The 18,644-nt window shown below is 45.2% G+C and overlaps 1 protein-coding gene across 1 annotated transcript in view; it reads left to right on the top strand.

The window, feature by feature from the left end:
- Positions 1-5,721: 5,721 nt before the first annotated feature.
- Positions 5,722-18,644, top strand: part of slc29a1b (solute carrier family 29 member 1b) — a 43,926-nt gene continuing 31,003 nt past the window's right edge. Inside the window, exons 1-5 of the mRNA XM_039015396.1 lie at positions 5,722-5,772; positions 15,032-15,108; positions 15,534-15,615; positions 16,023-16,201; positions 17,143-17,282. Coding sequence (XP_038871324.1) covers positions 15,083-15,108; positions 15,534-15,615; positions 16,023-16,201; positions 17,143-17,282 — 427 coding nt within the window. The 5' untranslated portion in view covers positions 5,722-5,772; positions 15,032-15,082. The remainder of the gene's footprint in view (positions 5,773-15,031; positions 15,109-15,533; positions 15,616-16,022; positions 16,202-17,142; positions 17,283-18,644) is intronic.

The following is an 18,644-nucleotide window of genomic DNA, read 5'->3' on the forward strand; positions in this document are numbered from 1 at the left end:
AGGCTATAAGCGTGAATGTTCCAAAATGCAATCAATTAGCGGGAAAACACCATTCTCAAAAGTGACCGCAAATGTGATTATGCATGTAATGCTTTATTATAAAAGTGCCTTTTTATGGTGAAAATTATCTTCCTGAAACTCATGCGCCTATGTACAGTATGCCAGTTAGGCTCTACACTGGTTGTAAAGAGGATTAATGTGCTTAATTTTAAGAAGTTATTATGCCACTTTGGTTGTGGTACAAACCTAATCATGGGCTAGGCTACATGAGGTGCGTGACTATAATTAGAAAAAGTCGCAAAAAAAAGTATGTGCTGTTTCTTGCCTTACTACACATGCTGGGCATCATTCACACGTGATAATATTGTCACCCATTAGTCTATTCTTCATTTAGTCTTGTCTTTACATATGCTAAATAATATATGTGTGAAATTGGTTTGGATTTAGAATGGACCATTATCATGCACCTGTCTCGGAACAGGGGCCGCGGGAAAAAATACATGTCATCTATGCACATAAATAGTGAATGGAGGACACTTTTCCAGTGGTTCATTTTCATGCCGGCCAGATAGGCTATACTCATGTTGTAAAGCAAAGCAATGTGCTTAATATTAGGAAAGTTGAGAAATAAATATAGAAAGCTGATGGGGCCTCCTCTTTTTAATAGAGGCCATCAAAACCCTGTTTTGTCACACAATTTCATAGCCTATAGAGATGTTGCGCAATGAGCTCATGGACTCTCAGGGGTGTTTTTTTAGACTTCAATTACATTTGCATTGATGTCAGAGTGATTAGAGGAACAATAGAGTGCTGAGTGCCAGGCAGTTAGCAAGTTTGGTAGGCTACTAATACTACCAGCAGCATCAGAGCTTGGAGAAGCCTAGTTGCCGTGACTAAACGGTCATGTGGAATTTGACTGCGGTCATGACTTGTGACCGCTGGTGTGGCGTTAACAGCCCTAGTCACACTGATCAACCTTTTCTTCCTTTTTTTTAAGGTATCTGTGACCAACAGCTGAATATCTGTATTCCCAGTCATGTGAAATCCATAGAATAGGGCCTAATGAATTAATTTCAATTGACTAATTTCCTTATCTGAACTGTAACTAAGTAAAATCTTTGAAATTATTGCATGCTGCATTTATATTTTTGTGCAGTGTACATTTGTGATTTTATTTTCGAATGATCTGTTGCTCGGTAAACATGCGAGAATAAATAATAATAATAATAATAATAATAATAGCAATATGGATGGTGTAAAGAGATAGATGGGAGGGGTTGAATGGAGCTGAAGGGTGGGACTATATAGGTTCAGAACTTTTGCGAAAGAGCACAGTTAAAAATATATGGCAAATAGAAATCAGAACATCAGAAATAGAGGATAGATTGTGTCCGTAAAATGTATAAAAATGAATAAGCTGTGGAAGCCTAAGTGTTGTTGTTCATTAGTTTACCCCAATAAGGTGAGGGGTGGTAGTGTTTACGGGAAATAATACAGGAAAATATATTTTAAAAAGATGTGTGTGTGTGTGTGTGTGTGTGTGTGTGTGTGTGTGTGTGTGTGTGTGTGTGTGTGTGTGTGTGTGTGTGTGTGTGTGTGTGTGTGTGTGTGTGTGTGTATTCTATAAATATACTACCGTTCAAAAGTTTGGGGTCACTTAGATATGTCCTTGTTTTTGAAAGAAAAGCACATTTTTGGTCCATTAAAATAACATCAAATTGATCAGAAATACAGTGTAGACATTGTTAATGTTGTAAATGACTATTGTAGCTGGAAACTGAAATTTTGGACATTTTTAATGGAATATCTACATAGGCGTACAGAGGCCCATTATCAGCAACCATCACTCCTGTGTTCCAATGGCACGTTGTGTTAGCTAATCCAAGTTTATAATTTTAAAAGGCTAATTGATCATTAGAAAACCCTTTTGCAATTATGTTAGCACAGCAGAAAACTGTTGTCCTGATTTAAGAAGCAGTAAAACTGGCCTTCTTTAGACTAGTTGAGTATCTAGAGCATCAGCATTTGTGGGTTCGATTACAGGCTCAAAATGGCCAGAAACAAAGACTTTCTTCTGAAACTCGTCAGTCTATTCTATTCTATTCTCGTCAGTCCATTATCTCAGTCAATCATGGCTAGCGGAAAGGTTCCTGTCTTTTTCCATGGCTAAACCAACTAGGCTCGTAACTTAACAATTGTATTCATATTTACAGATGGCATACAAGTTTGTAATTAGGGCACATGAAAGTTCACATGTTCCAGAAGGTATTTCTGCAAAAAACACATTTTTACATTCAAATGGCTCTCCCGTGAAGTAGTGACATTTACATTTACATTTAAGTCATTTAGCAGACGCTCTTATCCAGAGCGACTTACAAATTGGTGCATTCACCTTATGACATCCAGTGGAACAGCAACTTTACAATAGTGCATCTAAATCTTTTAAGGGGGGGGGGGGGGGGGGGGGGGTTAGAAGGATTACTTTATCCTATCCTAGGTATTCCTTAAAGAGGTGGGGTTTCAGGTGTCTCCGGAAGGTGGTGATTGACTCCGCTGTCCTGGCGTCGTGAGGGAGTTTGTTCCACCATTGGGGTGCCAGAGCAGCGAACAGTTTTGACTGGGCTGAGCGGGAACTGTACTTCCTCAGAGGTAGGGAGGCGAGCAGGCCAGAGGTGGATGAACGCAGTGCCCTTGTTTGGGTGTAGGGCCTGATCAGAGCCTGAAGGTACGGAGGTGCCGTTCCCCTCACAGCTCCGTAAGCAAGCACCATGGTCTTGTAGCGGATGCGAGCTTCAACTGGAAGCCAGTGGAGAGAGCGGAGGAGCGGGGTGACGTGAGAGAACTTGGGAAGGTTGAACACCAGACGGGCTGCGGCGTTCTGGATGAGTTGTAGGGGTTTAATGGCACAGGCAGGGAGCCCAGCCAACAGCGAGTTGCAGTAATCCAGACGGGAGATGACAAGTGCCTGGATTAGGACCTGCGACATATGACGCGCGACATATGACGCGCGACATATGCCTAGTTTCCTGAAACGAGTCACAAATATACTATGTAGGCCTACTGTCAGTATATATTTTTTTTAATAAGATGTCCACATAAGCTTATGTCTAATGAGTCAATATCCGGCCATACCATGTATGATATCCGGAGGGAATCCACAAATGATTTGTGCGTGTAAGAAAAATATGGATTTCACATTGTCAAATTATTGAGCATGTGCTGAAAACTCAGAAATGCACCAGAAAATGTGCTTTAGCATATCAAGATCTGGATATGGACCTCAGCCAAGATAAGTTTCATATCTTGAATGTGTTGAGAGGACTGTGGGTTAGAGGGATACGATTCTGAGAAACCGTTGTCGCCACACAATTGACTGTGACTTCATTGTGCCATTGCTAGATGTGTTTATTTATTTACCTAGTTTTAACTGTTAGTTTGTTTTGCCAATATATCATTTGTTGTCAGGTTAAGGTTTCTTTTATTTTCAAATATCAGTTCTGAGTCCATATCAGGAAATGTCCATGTGTGATATTCTGAGTAATATTATATATATCTAAAAGACGCATCTGGATTCAGAATTTGTCAGCATATGGTGCATGTCCACAAATCTTAAAATATGCATTGGAAATGGTCTGTATTCTCTAGAACAGTGGTTCCCAAACTGTGGAGCGAGAGGGGTCGGCAGGGGGGCCAACTCAGTCCGGCTTTCATCTTACTCTTAAAAGTTGTAACAGTAGAATGCACAAGGTGCAATTTCGAAATTGGGTAGTGCATCATCAGTTTTCGTCTTGTCATGTCAGTCATTGCATACCTTTAGAGAGCTATTCATAGAAATGTCCAGATCAACTAGCCCATGTCAGCAAAAAAAATTTTGCTAGGTTTTTTAGCCCACATATTTTGTAGTAATTTTCGAGTCACTCAAATATAACATGAATGCACATTAAACATGACACAATGTATAGAATTGCAAGAAAAATAGCTTTAAACGGCACAAAACGGCTTTCTAACTGCAACATTTTATCTGCACCCCATGACAAAATGTGTAAAAATAGCTCAGGCGGTGGGATGTTCCCCAATGCTGAGTGAAACATTTTGGGAACCCCTGCTCCAGAATTTCAAAAATATGTAATGTAAAGATATCTCCTGGTATGGACCATTTTTGCAAAGTGCTTCCCTCCTCGTTATCCACACTCATTCTCTTCTCTCTCCCTCCTCTTTCACTCCCCCCTCTCTCACCCTCTCCGTCTCTCTCTCCCCTCTCTAACTCACTCTCCCCCTTCTCTCTCTCTTTCTCTCTCCCTCATCCCCCCTCCATTCTCTCTACTTTCTTCTTTCCCTCCCTCGACCTCCTCATCTCCCTCTTTTCGACCTCCTCTCTCTCCCCGTCCCTCCTTCACCCTCTCCCTCACCGTCCCCTTCCCTCACTCTCCCCTTCTTTCTCCTTCCTCCCCATCCATTCTCTCTCCCTCCTTTCCCTGCCCCCCCTCTCATCTCTCTCTCTCTCCCACCTCTGTCTGTCTGTTGACTCTCTTCCCTCCGTACTCGCTCTCCCCCTCCCTCCTTCACCCTCTACCCCTCCCTCTCTCCCCCTCCCTCACTCTCCCCTTCTCTCTCTCTCCCTCATCCCCCTTAGTTTTCTCTCCCTCCTTCTTTCCTTCCCCCTCCTCTCATCTCGTACACTCTTCTCTCTCCCATCCCACCTTCTCCCCCTCCTTCACTCTCCCCCTTTTATCTCTCTCCTCCCCCTCCATTCTCGCTCCCTCCTTTTTCCTTGCCTCCCCCTCCTCTCATCTCTCCCTCTTCTCACTCTCACAGACAGACAGACAGACAGACACAGGCAGACAGAGGCAGGCTGTTAGGCAGACAGGCCGTTAGACAAGCTGACAGACAGACACAGACAGGCAGAGAAACAGGCAAACAGTTAGGTAGGCTGGCAGACAGACAGTATTTATTTTCAGAATTCATTCAATAATTCATAACAAGGCTCTTAGTTTCTAGAACTGCAAGAGCATTGTGTCCAATGGAGGTCAAAAATGCTTTTGGGTCTATTGACTTCAAATTTCATATGCCAGGTCATGACAGTCCCCCGGGCAGTTAGGCAGACAACCAAACAGATACAGACAGGTGGGCCGACAGGCAGTTAGGAGATAACTGAGGTTTCATCAATAACATTGTAGTTACTCCACAATACTAACATAAATTACAGAGTGAAAAGAAATAAGCTTTTTGCCCTGAATACAAATCATTTTGTTTGGGGCAAATCCAACGATACACATCCCTGAGAACCACTCTTCATATTTTCAATCATGGTGGTGACTGCATGATGTTATGGGTATGCTTGTCATCAGCAATAATAATTAGCCTAACATGACAGTAGCCTAAATTATTCTTCAAAATAACCCCACTATCTTCAGCTGGAGCTCAAGCTTAGTGGTTCTCATTTGAACCCTCAATCATATTTTGTAAAGAAGAGTGACAGTGTGTTTTTGCACAATATCTTAATTCAATTGGGTCTAAATACTGTAGGACATATCTGCTGACATATCTGGTAGCCTAAGTTTAAACTGATAAAATTACCTAGATGACAAAGAACAGGCCTATACACACAAATGTACATTTACATTTTGGTAATTTAGCAGACAGTCTTATTCTGACTTGTTGTTTATTGACTACAGCTCAACGTTCAACACTATAGTGCTGACCCTGGGACTAAACACCTCCATCTGCAACTGGATCCTGGACTTCCTGACGGGCCGCCCCCAGGTGGTAAGGGTAGGTAACAACACAACTGCCACGCTGATCCTGAAAACACCTGGGCCACTCAGGGGTGCGTGCTTAGTCCCCTCCTGTACTCCCTGTTTCCCCATGACTGCGTAGCCAAGCACGACTCCAACACCATCATTAAGTTTGCTGACGACACAACAGTATCAACATGTGTTAGCCTGTTCACCGACCACGATGAAACAGCCTATAGGGAGGAGGTTAGAGACCAAAACTGGCCAATGCTAAGAACACAATAGCACCTATGTTAAAGATTAGGCTACTTAAATTATTTAAAAGATTAGGCCCTTTATTAAATATTAGGCCTACCTTTTTTGTATTAGTCTTTGAATAGGCAAGATCAACCACAATTGCTCATCACTTAAGATTCTCTAAGATAGCCTAGCCATTATCTGGCTACTATTCATCTCAGTTTGGATTAAAAAAGATTAGGAGGGCCTCCCTCATGATTTGAGGTTTTCTTTCAAAAAAGCTCTACTTACTTTCACAAAAACTTGTACTGCATGTACCTTTTATTCAATAGGGCAAATGTTATTTTGCTTGGGTGTGGCATTCGTCCATCGTTGAGCTAACACATTTTGATATTTCACAAGGACTGCCACCTGTCTTTGCAAAGCAACCCCTCATACTTATTTATTTCTGATATCACATGGGATCTTATCCAGAGTTAAATTCCTTAATGTAGGCCTAACTCCTAGCTTAACCTCACACAGCTTTCACTCAACTCAAACCTGCCAGCAACATCATTCCATGCTGTTGCGTCAGACATGACTACTCCTACTGACTTGAGATAGTTGTATATGTTTGATTTGGAGCTAAGGTCTGTGTAAATACAACTGCGCCAGGAAAATGTATGTAGAATTATGCAACATTGATGCCTTGCGTGTAGCATGGCATATGTGAGTGCTCTACTGCTGATGCTCAAGTCCCTTAGGTGCAGGGAGTAGAGCACTTGCCTCTGCACCATAGGATCATATAGGTTTGAGCCCCCTTTAGCTGCTCTAACTCTCTCTACACAGACAGCATTCTACTCACATTCTACCTACATGTTAATCTGTTCATCACTTGACCTGCATCACTCAGACATGCCAATGAATGTATGATGTGAATGATGAATGATGATATGTATTGAAGGCAAATAGGCTATAGGCTATTCTCCCAGGGGGGTTTAGGGGTGATAATAAGGCAAGACAAGCCTAAACCCACTCTACAATGTAGGCTTAACCTGTTTGGGCTGCAGGGGCAGTATTGAGTAGCCGGATAAAAGGTGCCCATTTCAAACGGCCTCGTACTCAATTCTTGCTCGTACAATATGCATATTATTATTACTATTGGATAGAAAACACTCTCTAGTTTCTAAAACCGTTTGAATTATATCTGTGAGTAAAACAGAACTCATTTTGCAGCAAACTTCCTGACAGGAAGTGGAAAATCTGAAATCGATGCTCTGTTCTAGGGCCTGCCTATAAATGTCCTTGATATATATCAGTATACATGCACTTCATACGTCTTCCACTAGATGTCGACAGGCAGTGAGAGAAGAAATGGAGTGTATAACTTGATCTGGGGTCGAACAAAAGCTCTTTGTATGACGTGTCACCAGTTTCCTGTTTTCTGGAGAGCGCGTGAAGGGACCTGGTTTTGCCTTCTTTACAGCTGTCGTTATAGACGACTAATATCTCCGGCTTTGATTTTATTTGATACATGTGACAATATCATCGTAAAGTATGTTTTTTCAATATAGTTTTATTAGATTATTGAAATTTTTTCGGGACGTTAGGCGTGTTGTGTTGTGTGCCTTTGTTCAGGAAGGAGAGCTTCGCGCCACTTTGCTAGCTTCCGTGCTAATTGACTGGAGAAGAGGACATTCTAAATCCAAACAACAATTGTTCCCGACAAAGGACCCCTTGTACAACATTCTGATGAAAGATCGTCAAAAGTAGGACCCATTTTATGATGCTATTTCATATATCTGTCGAACATGTTGTACTAGTAGTTTGCGTCCAGAGTTTGGGCACTCTCTCGCTATAACTAAGCTGGATGTCGTAATGAAGTTATTTTTAGAATTCTAACACGGCGATTGCATTAAGAACTAGTGTATCTATCATTTCCTATACAACATGTATTTTTTAGTAACGTTTATGTATAGTTATTTGGTCAGAATAGTTTGAGTGTCATAAAAATATCCGCACATTCTGGGAAAAAGATGCTACGTTAGCACAATGTATAACCACTGATTTCAGCTCTAAATATGCACATTTTCGAACAAAACATAAGTGTATGTATAACCTGATGTTATAGGACTGTCATCTGATGATGCTTATCAAGGTTAGTCAAAAATTATATATCTTTTGCTGGTTTATTCGCTATCGCTAACGTGCCTATTGCTATCGCTAACGTGCCTTGATGAATGAATGCGGTAGTGTGGTAGGCTATTGTAGTAAGCTAATATAGTGCTATATTGTGTTTTCGCTGTAAAACACTTAAAAAATCGGAAATATTGGCTGGATTCACAAGATGTTTGTCTTTAATTTGCTGTACACCATCGATTTTTCAGAAATGTTTTATGATGAGTATTTAGGTATTTGACGTTGGTGTCTGTAATTACTCTGGCTGCTTCGGTCCTATTTGTGACGGTAGCTGTGATGGTAGCTGCAATGTAAAACTGATTTATACCTCAAATATGCACATTTTTCGAACAAAACATAGATTTATTGTATAACATGTTATAAGACTGTCATCTGATGAAGTTGTTTCTTGGTTAGTTTGGTTGGTTCTTGGTTAGTTAGGTTGGCTTTGTGCATGCTACCTGTGCTGTGAAAAATGTCTGTCCTTTTTTGTATTTGGTGGTGAGCTAACATAAATATATGTGGTGTTTTCGCTGTAAAACATTTTAAAAATCGGACATGTTGGCTGGATTCACAAGATGTTTATCTTTCATATGCTGTATTGGACTTGTTAATGTGTGAAAGTTAAATATTTCGAAAAAAAATATTTTGAATTTCGCGCCCTGCGCTTGAAGTGGCTGTTGTCATATTGTGCCCGGCTTCGGGCTTGCAGCCCAAAGAAGTTAAACAATCTGTCACGACTTCCGCCGAAGTCAGTCCCTATCATTGTTTGTTCGGCGGTCGACGTCACCGGCCTTCAAGCCATCGCCGATCCACTTTTCATTTTACATTTGTTTTGTCTTTGTTTTACACACCTGGATTCAATTCCCCAATTACATGTTCATTATTTAACCCTCTGTTTTCCCCATGGTTTTTGTGCGTGTTTGTTTTATATATTTTGGTCCTTTTGTGTGGGCTTGGTATTACTTCATGTATTTGGTAATTTTGAGTAAAGTTACTTTTATTACTCATCTCTGCTGTCCTGCGCCTGACTCCTCTGCACCAGCTACACCCAGACCATTACAGAAACACGCACCTCTAAATGGAGTCAGCAGGAGCAGACAACCCCCCTTATGCAGTCGAGGAACGCGTCCAGCAGCATGCGACCATGTTGCAACATCTCGGCACCGCCATGGATCGCGTGCTGCAGACGATGGACTGATGGGAGAGAGGAGGAGTTCTGCCAGAGCCTCCACCGGCACCACTACAACAGCCACCACCGTTCACCCCTCTTTCACCCGGTCCAAGTGGGATTCGGCTCGCGCTCACGAGGGAGTATGATGGGACAGCTGCCGGATACCAGGGGTTCCTACTCCAGCTGGAACTCTACCTGGCGACCGTCCACCCGGCTCCTTCGAGACGTGAGAGCGTGTCCGCCCTCGTCTCCTGTCTCTCAAGGGAAAGCCCTGGAGTGGGCCAACGCCGTATGGGGGGAAGGAGAAGCGGTGTTGGACCATTACGCGGAGTTCACTCGTCGCTTTCGGGCAGTTTTCGACCACCCGCCTGAGGGTAGAGCGGCGGGTGAACATCTGTTCCACTTGAGGCAGGGACGAGGAGCGCACAGGAGTTCGCCTTGGACTTCCGGACCCTGGCCGCCAGCGCGGGATGGAACGACAGGGCCCTGATCGATCACTACCGGTGCAGTCTGCGCGAGGACATCTGTCGGGAATTGGCCTGCAGGGATACCACTCTGACGTTTGACCAGCTGGTGGACCTGTCCATCCGGCTGGATAACCTGCTGGCTACCCGCGGACGTCTGGATCGGGGCCTGTCAGTTCCATCCCCCAGCACCACCGCTCCGACGCCCATGGAGCTGGGAAGTGCAGCGCGTAGGGCGACCGGAGGAGGGGCCGTTCCCTGTACCATCTGTGGCCGCAGAGGGCACACTGCTGGTCAGTGCTGGGGAGGTTCCTCTGGAAGTCGAGACAACAGGCAGGGCACTCTTGTGTCACCCCAGGTGAGTCGGCACCAGGCTCACTCAGAGCCCCCTGTTGCTCACATGTTTTTGTTTTTCCTGAGTTTTCCCCGCATTCCCAGCATAAGGCGCTCGTAGATTCAGGCGCAGCTGGGAATTTTATTGACAGAGCATTTGCCCATAGTTTAGGGATCCCCATTGTTCCTGTGGACATGCCCTTCCCTGTGCACGCCCTTGGTAGTCGACCATTAGGGTCAGGGCTAATTAGGGAGGCCACCGCTCCACTGGGCATGGTGACGCAGGAGGGTCACAAGGAGAGAATTTGTTTTTTCCTTATTGATTCTCCTGTGTTTCCAGTGGTGCTGGGCATACCCTGGTTGGCCTGTCATGACCCCACTATTTCGTGGCAACAGAGGGCTCTCAAGGGGTGGTCACGAAAGTGCTCGGGGAGGTGTTTAGGGGTTTCTGTCGGTGCTACTACGGTGGAAAGTCCAAACCAGGTCTCCACTGTGCGCATCCCCTCTGAATATGCCTATTTGGTCTCTCGCCTTCTGTAAGAAGAAGGCAACTTAATTACCACCCCATCGACGGGGGGATTGTGCGATAAATCTCCTGGTAAACGCAGCACTTCCCAGGAGTCACGTGTATCCCCTGTCACAGGAGGAGATGGCGGCTATGGAAGCATATGTCTCCGAATCCCTGGGGCAGCGGTACATTCAGCCCTCCACTTCACCTGCCTCCTCGAGTTTCTTTTTTGTGAAGAAGAAGGATGGAGGTCTGCGCCCGTGCATTGACTATCGAGGTATCAACCAAATCACTGTGAGGTACAGCTACCCGCTGCCTCTCATAGCCAGTGCGATAGAGTCAATGCACGGAGCGCGCTTCTTCACAAAATTGGATCTCAGGAGCGCTTACAACCTGGTGCGTATCCGGGAAAGGGATGAATGGAAGTACCACCTTAGGGCACTATGAGTACCTCGTCATGCCGTACGGGTTGATGAATGCTCCATCAGTCTTCCAGGCATTTGTATACAAGACTTTCCGAGACCTGCACGGGCAGGGTGTAGTGGTGTATATCGATGACATTCTGATATACTCCGCTACACGTGCCGAACATGTGTCCCTGGGGCGCAGGGTGCTTGGTCGACTGTTGGATGCATGACCTGTACGTCAAGGCTGAGAAATGTCTGTTCTTCCAACAGTCCGTCTCCTTCCTATGGTACCGCATTTCCACTTCAGGGGTGGAGATGGAGATTGACCGCATTTCAGCCGTGTGTAATTGGCCGACTCCCACCACGGTAAAGGAAGTGCAGCGGTTTCTAGGGTTTGCCAACTACTACCGGAGGTTTATCCGGGGTTTTGGTTAGGTAGCGGCTCCCATTACCTCACTGCTGAAGGGGGGACCGGTGCGACTGCAGTGGTCGGCTGAGGCGGACAGGGCTTTTGGTCACCTGAAGACTCTGTTTACCTCAGCTCCCGTGCTGGCTCATCCGGATCCCTCTTTGGCGTTCATAGTGGAGTTGGTCGCGCCCAAGGCTGGGATAGGAGCCGTGCTCTCTCAGAGCTCGGGTACAACACCAAAGCTCCGCCCCTGTGCTTTCTTTTCGAAGAAGCTCAGCCCGGCGGGGCGAAACTATGATGTGGGGGACCGGGAGCTGTTGGCTTTTGTCAAGGCTCTGAAGGCGTGGAGACATTGGCTTGAGGGGGCTAAACACCCTTTACCTCATCTGGACTGACCACCGCAATCTGGAGTACATCCGGGTGGCGAGGAGACTGAACCCTCGCCAGGCAAGGTGGGCCATGTTCTTTACCCATTTTGTTTTCACCCTATCCTACAGACCAGGTTCCCAGAACGCTAAGGCAGACGCACTGTCCCGGATGTATGACACAGAGGAGCGGTCCATGGATCCCACTCCCATACTTCCGGCCTCTTGCCTGGTGGCACCGGTGGTGTGGGAGCTGGACGCGGACATCGAGCGGGCGTTACATACAGAGCCCACTCCCCCCAGTGTCCAGCTGGGCGTCTGTACGTTCCGTCTGCTGTCCACGACCGTTTGATCTATTGGGCCCACACGCCACCCTCCTCTGGTCATCCTGGCATCGGTCGGACGGTGCGCTGTCTTAGTGGGAAGTACTGGTGGTCCACCTTGGCCAAGGACGTGAGGGTTTATGCTTCTTCCTGCTCGGTGTGCGCCCAGTGCAAGGCCCCCAGGCACCTGCCCAGAGGGATGTTACAGCCCTTACCCGTTCCACAACGGCCGTGGTCGCAGCTATTGGTGGATTTTCTCACGGATCTTCCTCCCTCACAGGGTAACAACGATCCTGGTCGTTGTGGATCGGTTCTCTAAGTCCTGCCGTCTCCTTCCTTTTCCCGGTCTCCCTACGGCCCTACAGACTGCGGAGGCCCTGTTTACACACGTCTTCCGGCACTACGGGGTGCCTGAGGATATCATGTCTGATCGAGGTCCCCAGTTCACGTCAAGGGTCTGGAGGGCGTTCATGGAACATCTGGGGGTCTCGGTCAGCCTTACCTCGGGTTTTCACCCCGATAGTAACGGGCAGGTGGAGAGAATAAACCAGGATGTGGGTAGGTTTCTGCGGTCTTATTGCCAGGACCGGCCGGGGGAGTGGGTGGCATTCATCCCCTGGGCAGAGATGGCCTAAAACTCGCTCTGCCTCTCCTCCACTAACCTCTCCCCATTCCAGTGCGTACTGGGGTTTCAGCCGGTTTCTGGCACCTTGGCATCAGAGCCAGATCGATGCTCCTGCGGTGGACGAATGGAGACCTGGGACGCCGCTCATGTGCACCTGCAATGGGACGTGAGGTGTCAGAAGGCGAGCGCCGATCGCTACCACAGTGAGGCCCCAGGTGTTCGCACCGGGGGACCGGGTCTGGCTCTCGACCCAAAACCTGCCCCTCCGCCTGCCCTGCCGGAAGCTGGGCCCGCGGTTTGTGGGGCCATTCAAAGTCCCGAGGAGACTGAACGAGGTTTGCTGCAGGTTACAGCTTTCCCCCGATTACCGTATTAACCCCTCGTTCCATGTGTCTCTCCTCAGGCCGGTGGTGGCTGGTCCACTACAGGAGTCTGAGGTGCGGTAGGTCCCTCTGCCCCCTCGACATCGAGGGGGCCCCGGCGTATGCTGTTAAAGCCATACTGGACTCGAGGCGTCGGGCGAGGGGCCTTCTGTACCTCGTGGAGTGGGAGGGGTACGGTCCGGAGGAGAGATGCTGGGTGCCGGTGGAGAACGTTTTGGACCCTTCGTTGCTGCGGGAGTTCCACCGTCTCCATACGGTTCGCCCTGCGCCTCGTCCTCCGGGTCGTCCCCGAGGTCGGTGTCGACGCGCGGCTGGAGCCGCGTGTCGGGGGGGGGGGGGTACTGTCACGTCTTCCACCGAAGTCGGTCCCTCTCCTTGTTCGGGCGGCGTTCGGCGGTCGACGTCACCGGCCTTCTAGCCATCGCCGATCCACCTTTCATTTTCCATTTGTTTTGTCTTTGCTTTACACACCTGGTTTCAATTCCTCAATTACATGTTCATTATTTAACCCTCTATTTTCCCCGTGGTTTTTGTGCGTGTTTGTTTTATGTATTTTGGTCATTTTGTGTGGGCTTGGTATTACTTCATGTATTTGGTCATTTTGAGTAAAGTTACTTTTATTACTCATCTCTGCTGTCCTGCGCCTGACTCCTCTGCACCAGCTACACCCAGACCATTACACAATCAGTTTAGTGAGTGATGAGTTGCATTGTGCTTTTGTTGCATTTACTAACCAGAGGAACACAAGACCTAGGCTAAATTTGAGAAAAGAAGACGTTTTTTAAAGAAAAAAGTTCTGTGAACGTGCATGCCTGAGAGAGGGAGGGACAGAGAGAGAGAGAGGGAGGGACAGAGAGAGAGAGAGGGAGAGAGGGAGAGAGGGACAGAGAGAGAGAGAAAGGGAGAGAGGGACAGAGAGAGAGAGAGAGGGACAGAAAGAGAGAGCGATAGAGAGAGACAGGGAGGTGTGGTTCTCATTAATTTTGACCCAGAGACACAGGGCAATGAAAAAGGTGAAGGAAGGAAGTTATTGATAAGGTTGAATTGCACATTGTTAGAATGATTAACCTAATCAGACCATCCATTCTGACCAGTATTGTCCTAAGACTGAACACAGTAGGCTACCTTGTGAGATGCTATAGCCTACAGATCCCAATTGAAAATGTAATGAGGCCCATACAATTATTAAGCAGATAGAGAAAAATAATGTAGCTTATTCATTTTAAGTTGTTATTTTGATACATCACAGTTCTCTTCCCCGTAGTGTGGGGAATATGGAAAAGCGTGTCGGGTGGCTGTGGGGCAGATTAGACATTAAGATAGCTCCAGTTAGTCACTTTAAGGCGCTGAAACGCACACATAGTTGCGCTTGGAGGAGTGAGGGCTTCCCTGATTTTGGGAGGAGTCAACATCTGAGTTCTTAGAATGTCCATTAGCCTACCTCTCAACTTTAAAAACTAAGAAGATCTTGACAACTGTCTAGGAAATGGGTAGTTGATGACACTGAGTATGTTGCTGTAAGTTTTTTTCTCTCATTATCACATTGCATGATGCTCTCTGTCTAATGCCTCGATGTTTGGTAATATTAAGAATATCAATCTTACATTGTACAAGAGCAAAAAAACTGTAGCCTAGGCTATTAGTCAGTATGCTACTGAATAGCATCCAAAGAGTCAGCTGATCTTCATTTCAGTCATTCAATTGAAGTTTCAGCACTGTGGAAATGTAGTCTAACCCTAGTTTTCAGATCTCATAGCCCCATATTCATTCAAATATGATTTTTTATTCCACTAACCCAGTTTAAGTTCCTAAAACCCTCTTTGTCTTTTTTCTCTAATGTAGTTGATAAAATAACATGCAATAATATGAGTTTGTTTTCTTGTAATTCCTTGACATGACTATTTCTTTCAGGTTTGGTGCTGAAGTGTGGAAAAGGGTGATAGTAATCACTGAAGATAAATCATGTCCGTCCACGAGCCAAAAGACAAGTGAGTAGCAGCCTCTTTTATGTGTTCAATGTGTATGGTGACATCTTCACATTTTGACAATGCGCCCTCAGATACAGTATCAAGTTTCTGTGACACACTTGGTTACTTCTTTGCACCAAATGGTCATGTAACTGCTATGTTAGCCTTTGGAATGGAAGTGTGTTACGAGTTCCCCTAAGGGAGTTAACTCTTTAGGGACTGTGGTTAGCGTGCTCACCTTGAGGTCAGTCAGACGTCCAGGGTTCCCCCAGTGGTTTCACATAGTCCCGCAGAAATTACTAATTGAACTCCCCACATTTTGTATCATAACAAGTAAATACCATTCTACCTTTATAATTTCTGTGGGCCTACATAATATGGTATTTTTTTGTCAAATTACAAATAAAGTCTGTAACCCTAGTTTCCTCTCATCTGTCATCCAACAGAAACAATGGCGTGTGGCTGATCTTTTTCATGCTGGGCTTAGGAACTCTCCTGCCATGGAACTTCTTTATGACAGCCACCATGGTAGAGCACACAATATTTTTGTATCATCTACTTTAAGAGTGTGAATAATTAAAGAATACATTTCAACGATACAATGCCAGAGCTTTTAGTGAAATGTCTGTATCAATTTCTAAATATGTCTCAAGTCTTACTTTTCAGATCTTCTTGATAGCCAATGATAATTAACAGAAATACCGATAACCCCTAATCTACTCATTATAATAATTAATGATGGTTTTAAATTAAATAGCATTTTATAGCATGCTCAAAGTGCTTTACATAATAGAATATTTAATACATTATTGTATTTCATCCACTAAAAATGGATACCACCCACAAGGGTGATGCATGGCAGACATGTTGTGCCAGAACTAACACCACACATCAGCAATTAACAAAAATTAAGTGGCTGTCCTCTGTCTCTACAGTATTTTAGCAGCCGTCTCAGAGACCCCTCCCAAATGGGCACCGACCTGTCAGGCAATGGGACCGGGGGAGAAGGGGACAACCGTAGCCTTTTGGAGGCCAAGTTCAATAACGTAATGACACTTTGTGCCATGGTGCCTTTACTGGCCTTCACCTGTCTCAACTCAGTCCTGCATCAAAGGTTTGTCCACCACCCCACCCACATCTTTCCTAATGCATTAAAGCACTACTCCAAAAGTTACATCTTGAAGACGCACTACAGCTATATTTTAACTTTTCCTGTTGAAAAACAATATACCAAGTATAAATGCAGTCATGTACACACACAAGGGCGAGATGGGTCCCGTTATGTCTGGCGAAAACCAAACACTGCATTCCACAGTAAGAACCTCATACCAACAGTCAAGCATGGTGGTGGGAGTGTGATGGTGTGGGTATGCTTTGCTGCCTTAGTACCTGGACGACTTGCCTTAATAGAAGGAACCATGAATTCTGCTCTGTATCAGAGAATTCTACAGGAGAATGTCAGGCCATCCGTCTGTGAGCTGAAGCTGAAGCGTAGTTTTGGGCGTGCAGCAAGACAATTATCCAAAACACACAATCAAGTCTACGTGAAAATTGCTAAAAAGCAACAAATGTGAAGTTTTGGACCACTCATTGGCTAGAATGGTCCCACCTGATCTCTCCTCCTCCCGCCTGCCTTCCATCTTTGAGGACATGTATTTCCATTGTTAGAGCAGTCACTAGAAGTATCTTGCAAATATAATAGACGATCGTTGACTGGAGTAGGACTTTAATCTTTTACTGGACATCTAATATGATCATGTGTGCATGTATTGAGCAGGCATGTTTAGATTTCCTTTGGGGTTCAACTTAGACGATTGTACACTTTTTACACTATCGTGCCGACCCATGCTGTACTGTACTGGAGCAGATATTTTCTTTTTACATTGTCCTTTCTAGCACGGTTCCAGCAACTACAGTGGATGCGTAGCCAGGCCATTGCATTTCAGCTTGGCCCAGCTCTGCTCTGTAGTGTGAAAAGGGTACTAGGCAGGAGAAACACTTGTAGTAAGCATAAGATTGACCTCAGATATTTCACTCCAACTCTCTAACTCACAGGATTCCTCAGAAGTTTCGGATCATGGGCAGCCTGGCAGTGATTTTGGTGGTGTTTCTTCTGACAGCCATTTTGGTTAAAATAGAGATGGCACCCCTCCCCTTTTTCACGTTGACCATGATCAAGATTGTCATCATAAACTGTGAGTTTTTCCGGCCTTTCTAGTGTCCCTTTTTTGCCTCCTTCCTCCCTCTTTTTAACGTGTCAAATCTTTTACCCTTCAATCCTCTGAGTTGTCCTGAAAGTAGAACTAGGCCTCAGCACCCTCAATGTCGTATGTCTTTATTTAAGACTTTACATTTTGGTCAGTAGCAGACGCTCTTATCCAGGGTGACTTACAGTCAGTGCATTCAACTAAGGTAGATAGAACAACCACATATCACAGTCATTGCAAATAATAACATTCCTCAATAAAGCATCGATTCGTAAAATCAGTGCTAGTAAGATAAGACAAGTGTTAGTGCAAGAATGACAAGTACAACAGTAAGGTATTCGATGTTGGGGGGAATTCACAACGCAGGAGGTTGGTGGCACTTTGATTGGGGAAAATGGGCTCGTGGTAATGGCTGGAGTGGAATAGGTGGGATGTGTCGTGGAATATTCTAATCAAGTGAGAGAGACTTTGTCATTTCTTCAAACAGTCATCTTTATTCAATATCGATTAATTATTGCAATAGTGAGCGTGGTCGACCCCACACCCTTGAGTGTTGGACCGAGTAACCTAACCTTTACACAAATGCAGAATACTATATATAGCTGACACTAAAAATGCTTAGTCATGATTGGATCCACACATCCCATGCAGATTGGGGCATCATAAGCCACTCTGGGTTCATCCTGTCGTTATCTGCACGTGGGTTGTTGTCTTAACCCCACCCTGATTTAGTTTCCCAGATGCAAGGATGATTTTGAGACAATGAGGGATCGTTCTACTCCTAAACTATCTCTAGTAAAACACATTCTTGTCTATGTAATGCAGTCTTTAACTAATTTGTCAGCTCAAGCCCATCTCTGGTGACCATACGCCCAGATTAGCGGAGTGGAGACCATAAAAACACAGACACTAGTAGAGCAGAAATGTCTTACTATTAGTTAAATATGAATTGTTAACCATTAATATCAAATAAATCAGGTAAATACATAATTTTTCCCTCACAGATGTCATCAAACACGTGTTTGATGCCATTCCATTTACTCCGTTTCAGCCATTATTATAAGCCGTCCTCCCCTCAGCAGCCTCCACTGATTCACAACTAGCAGGATAACTATTACTTTTGGTAGGCTTTATTGCAGTATACAGTATATGGCAGCTAAAAGCTGAATTGCGTGTACAGGCAGTTCAAGAAGAATAAAATCAGGCTAATCATGAAAATAAAGAGGTCTGAAGAGATCATGGACCAGAGAGTTGTTTGGGTGTATGAGCAAAGGAAGCATCGATGGTCTGAGTGGACGGAGCATCTTGATCACAGCTGGTTGAAGTCAGAGACAGACAGGTCAGTAGCTT

Source organism: Salvelinus namaycush, chromosome 2 (genome assembly GCF_016432855.1).
Source record: "Salvelinus namaycush isolate Seneca chromosome 2, SaNama_1.0, whole genome shotgun sequence".
Lineage (NCBI taxonomy): Eukaryota > Metazoa > Chordata > Actinopteri > Salmoniformes > Salmonidae > Salvelinus > Salvelinus namaycush.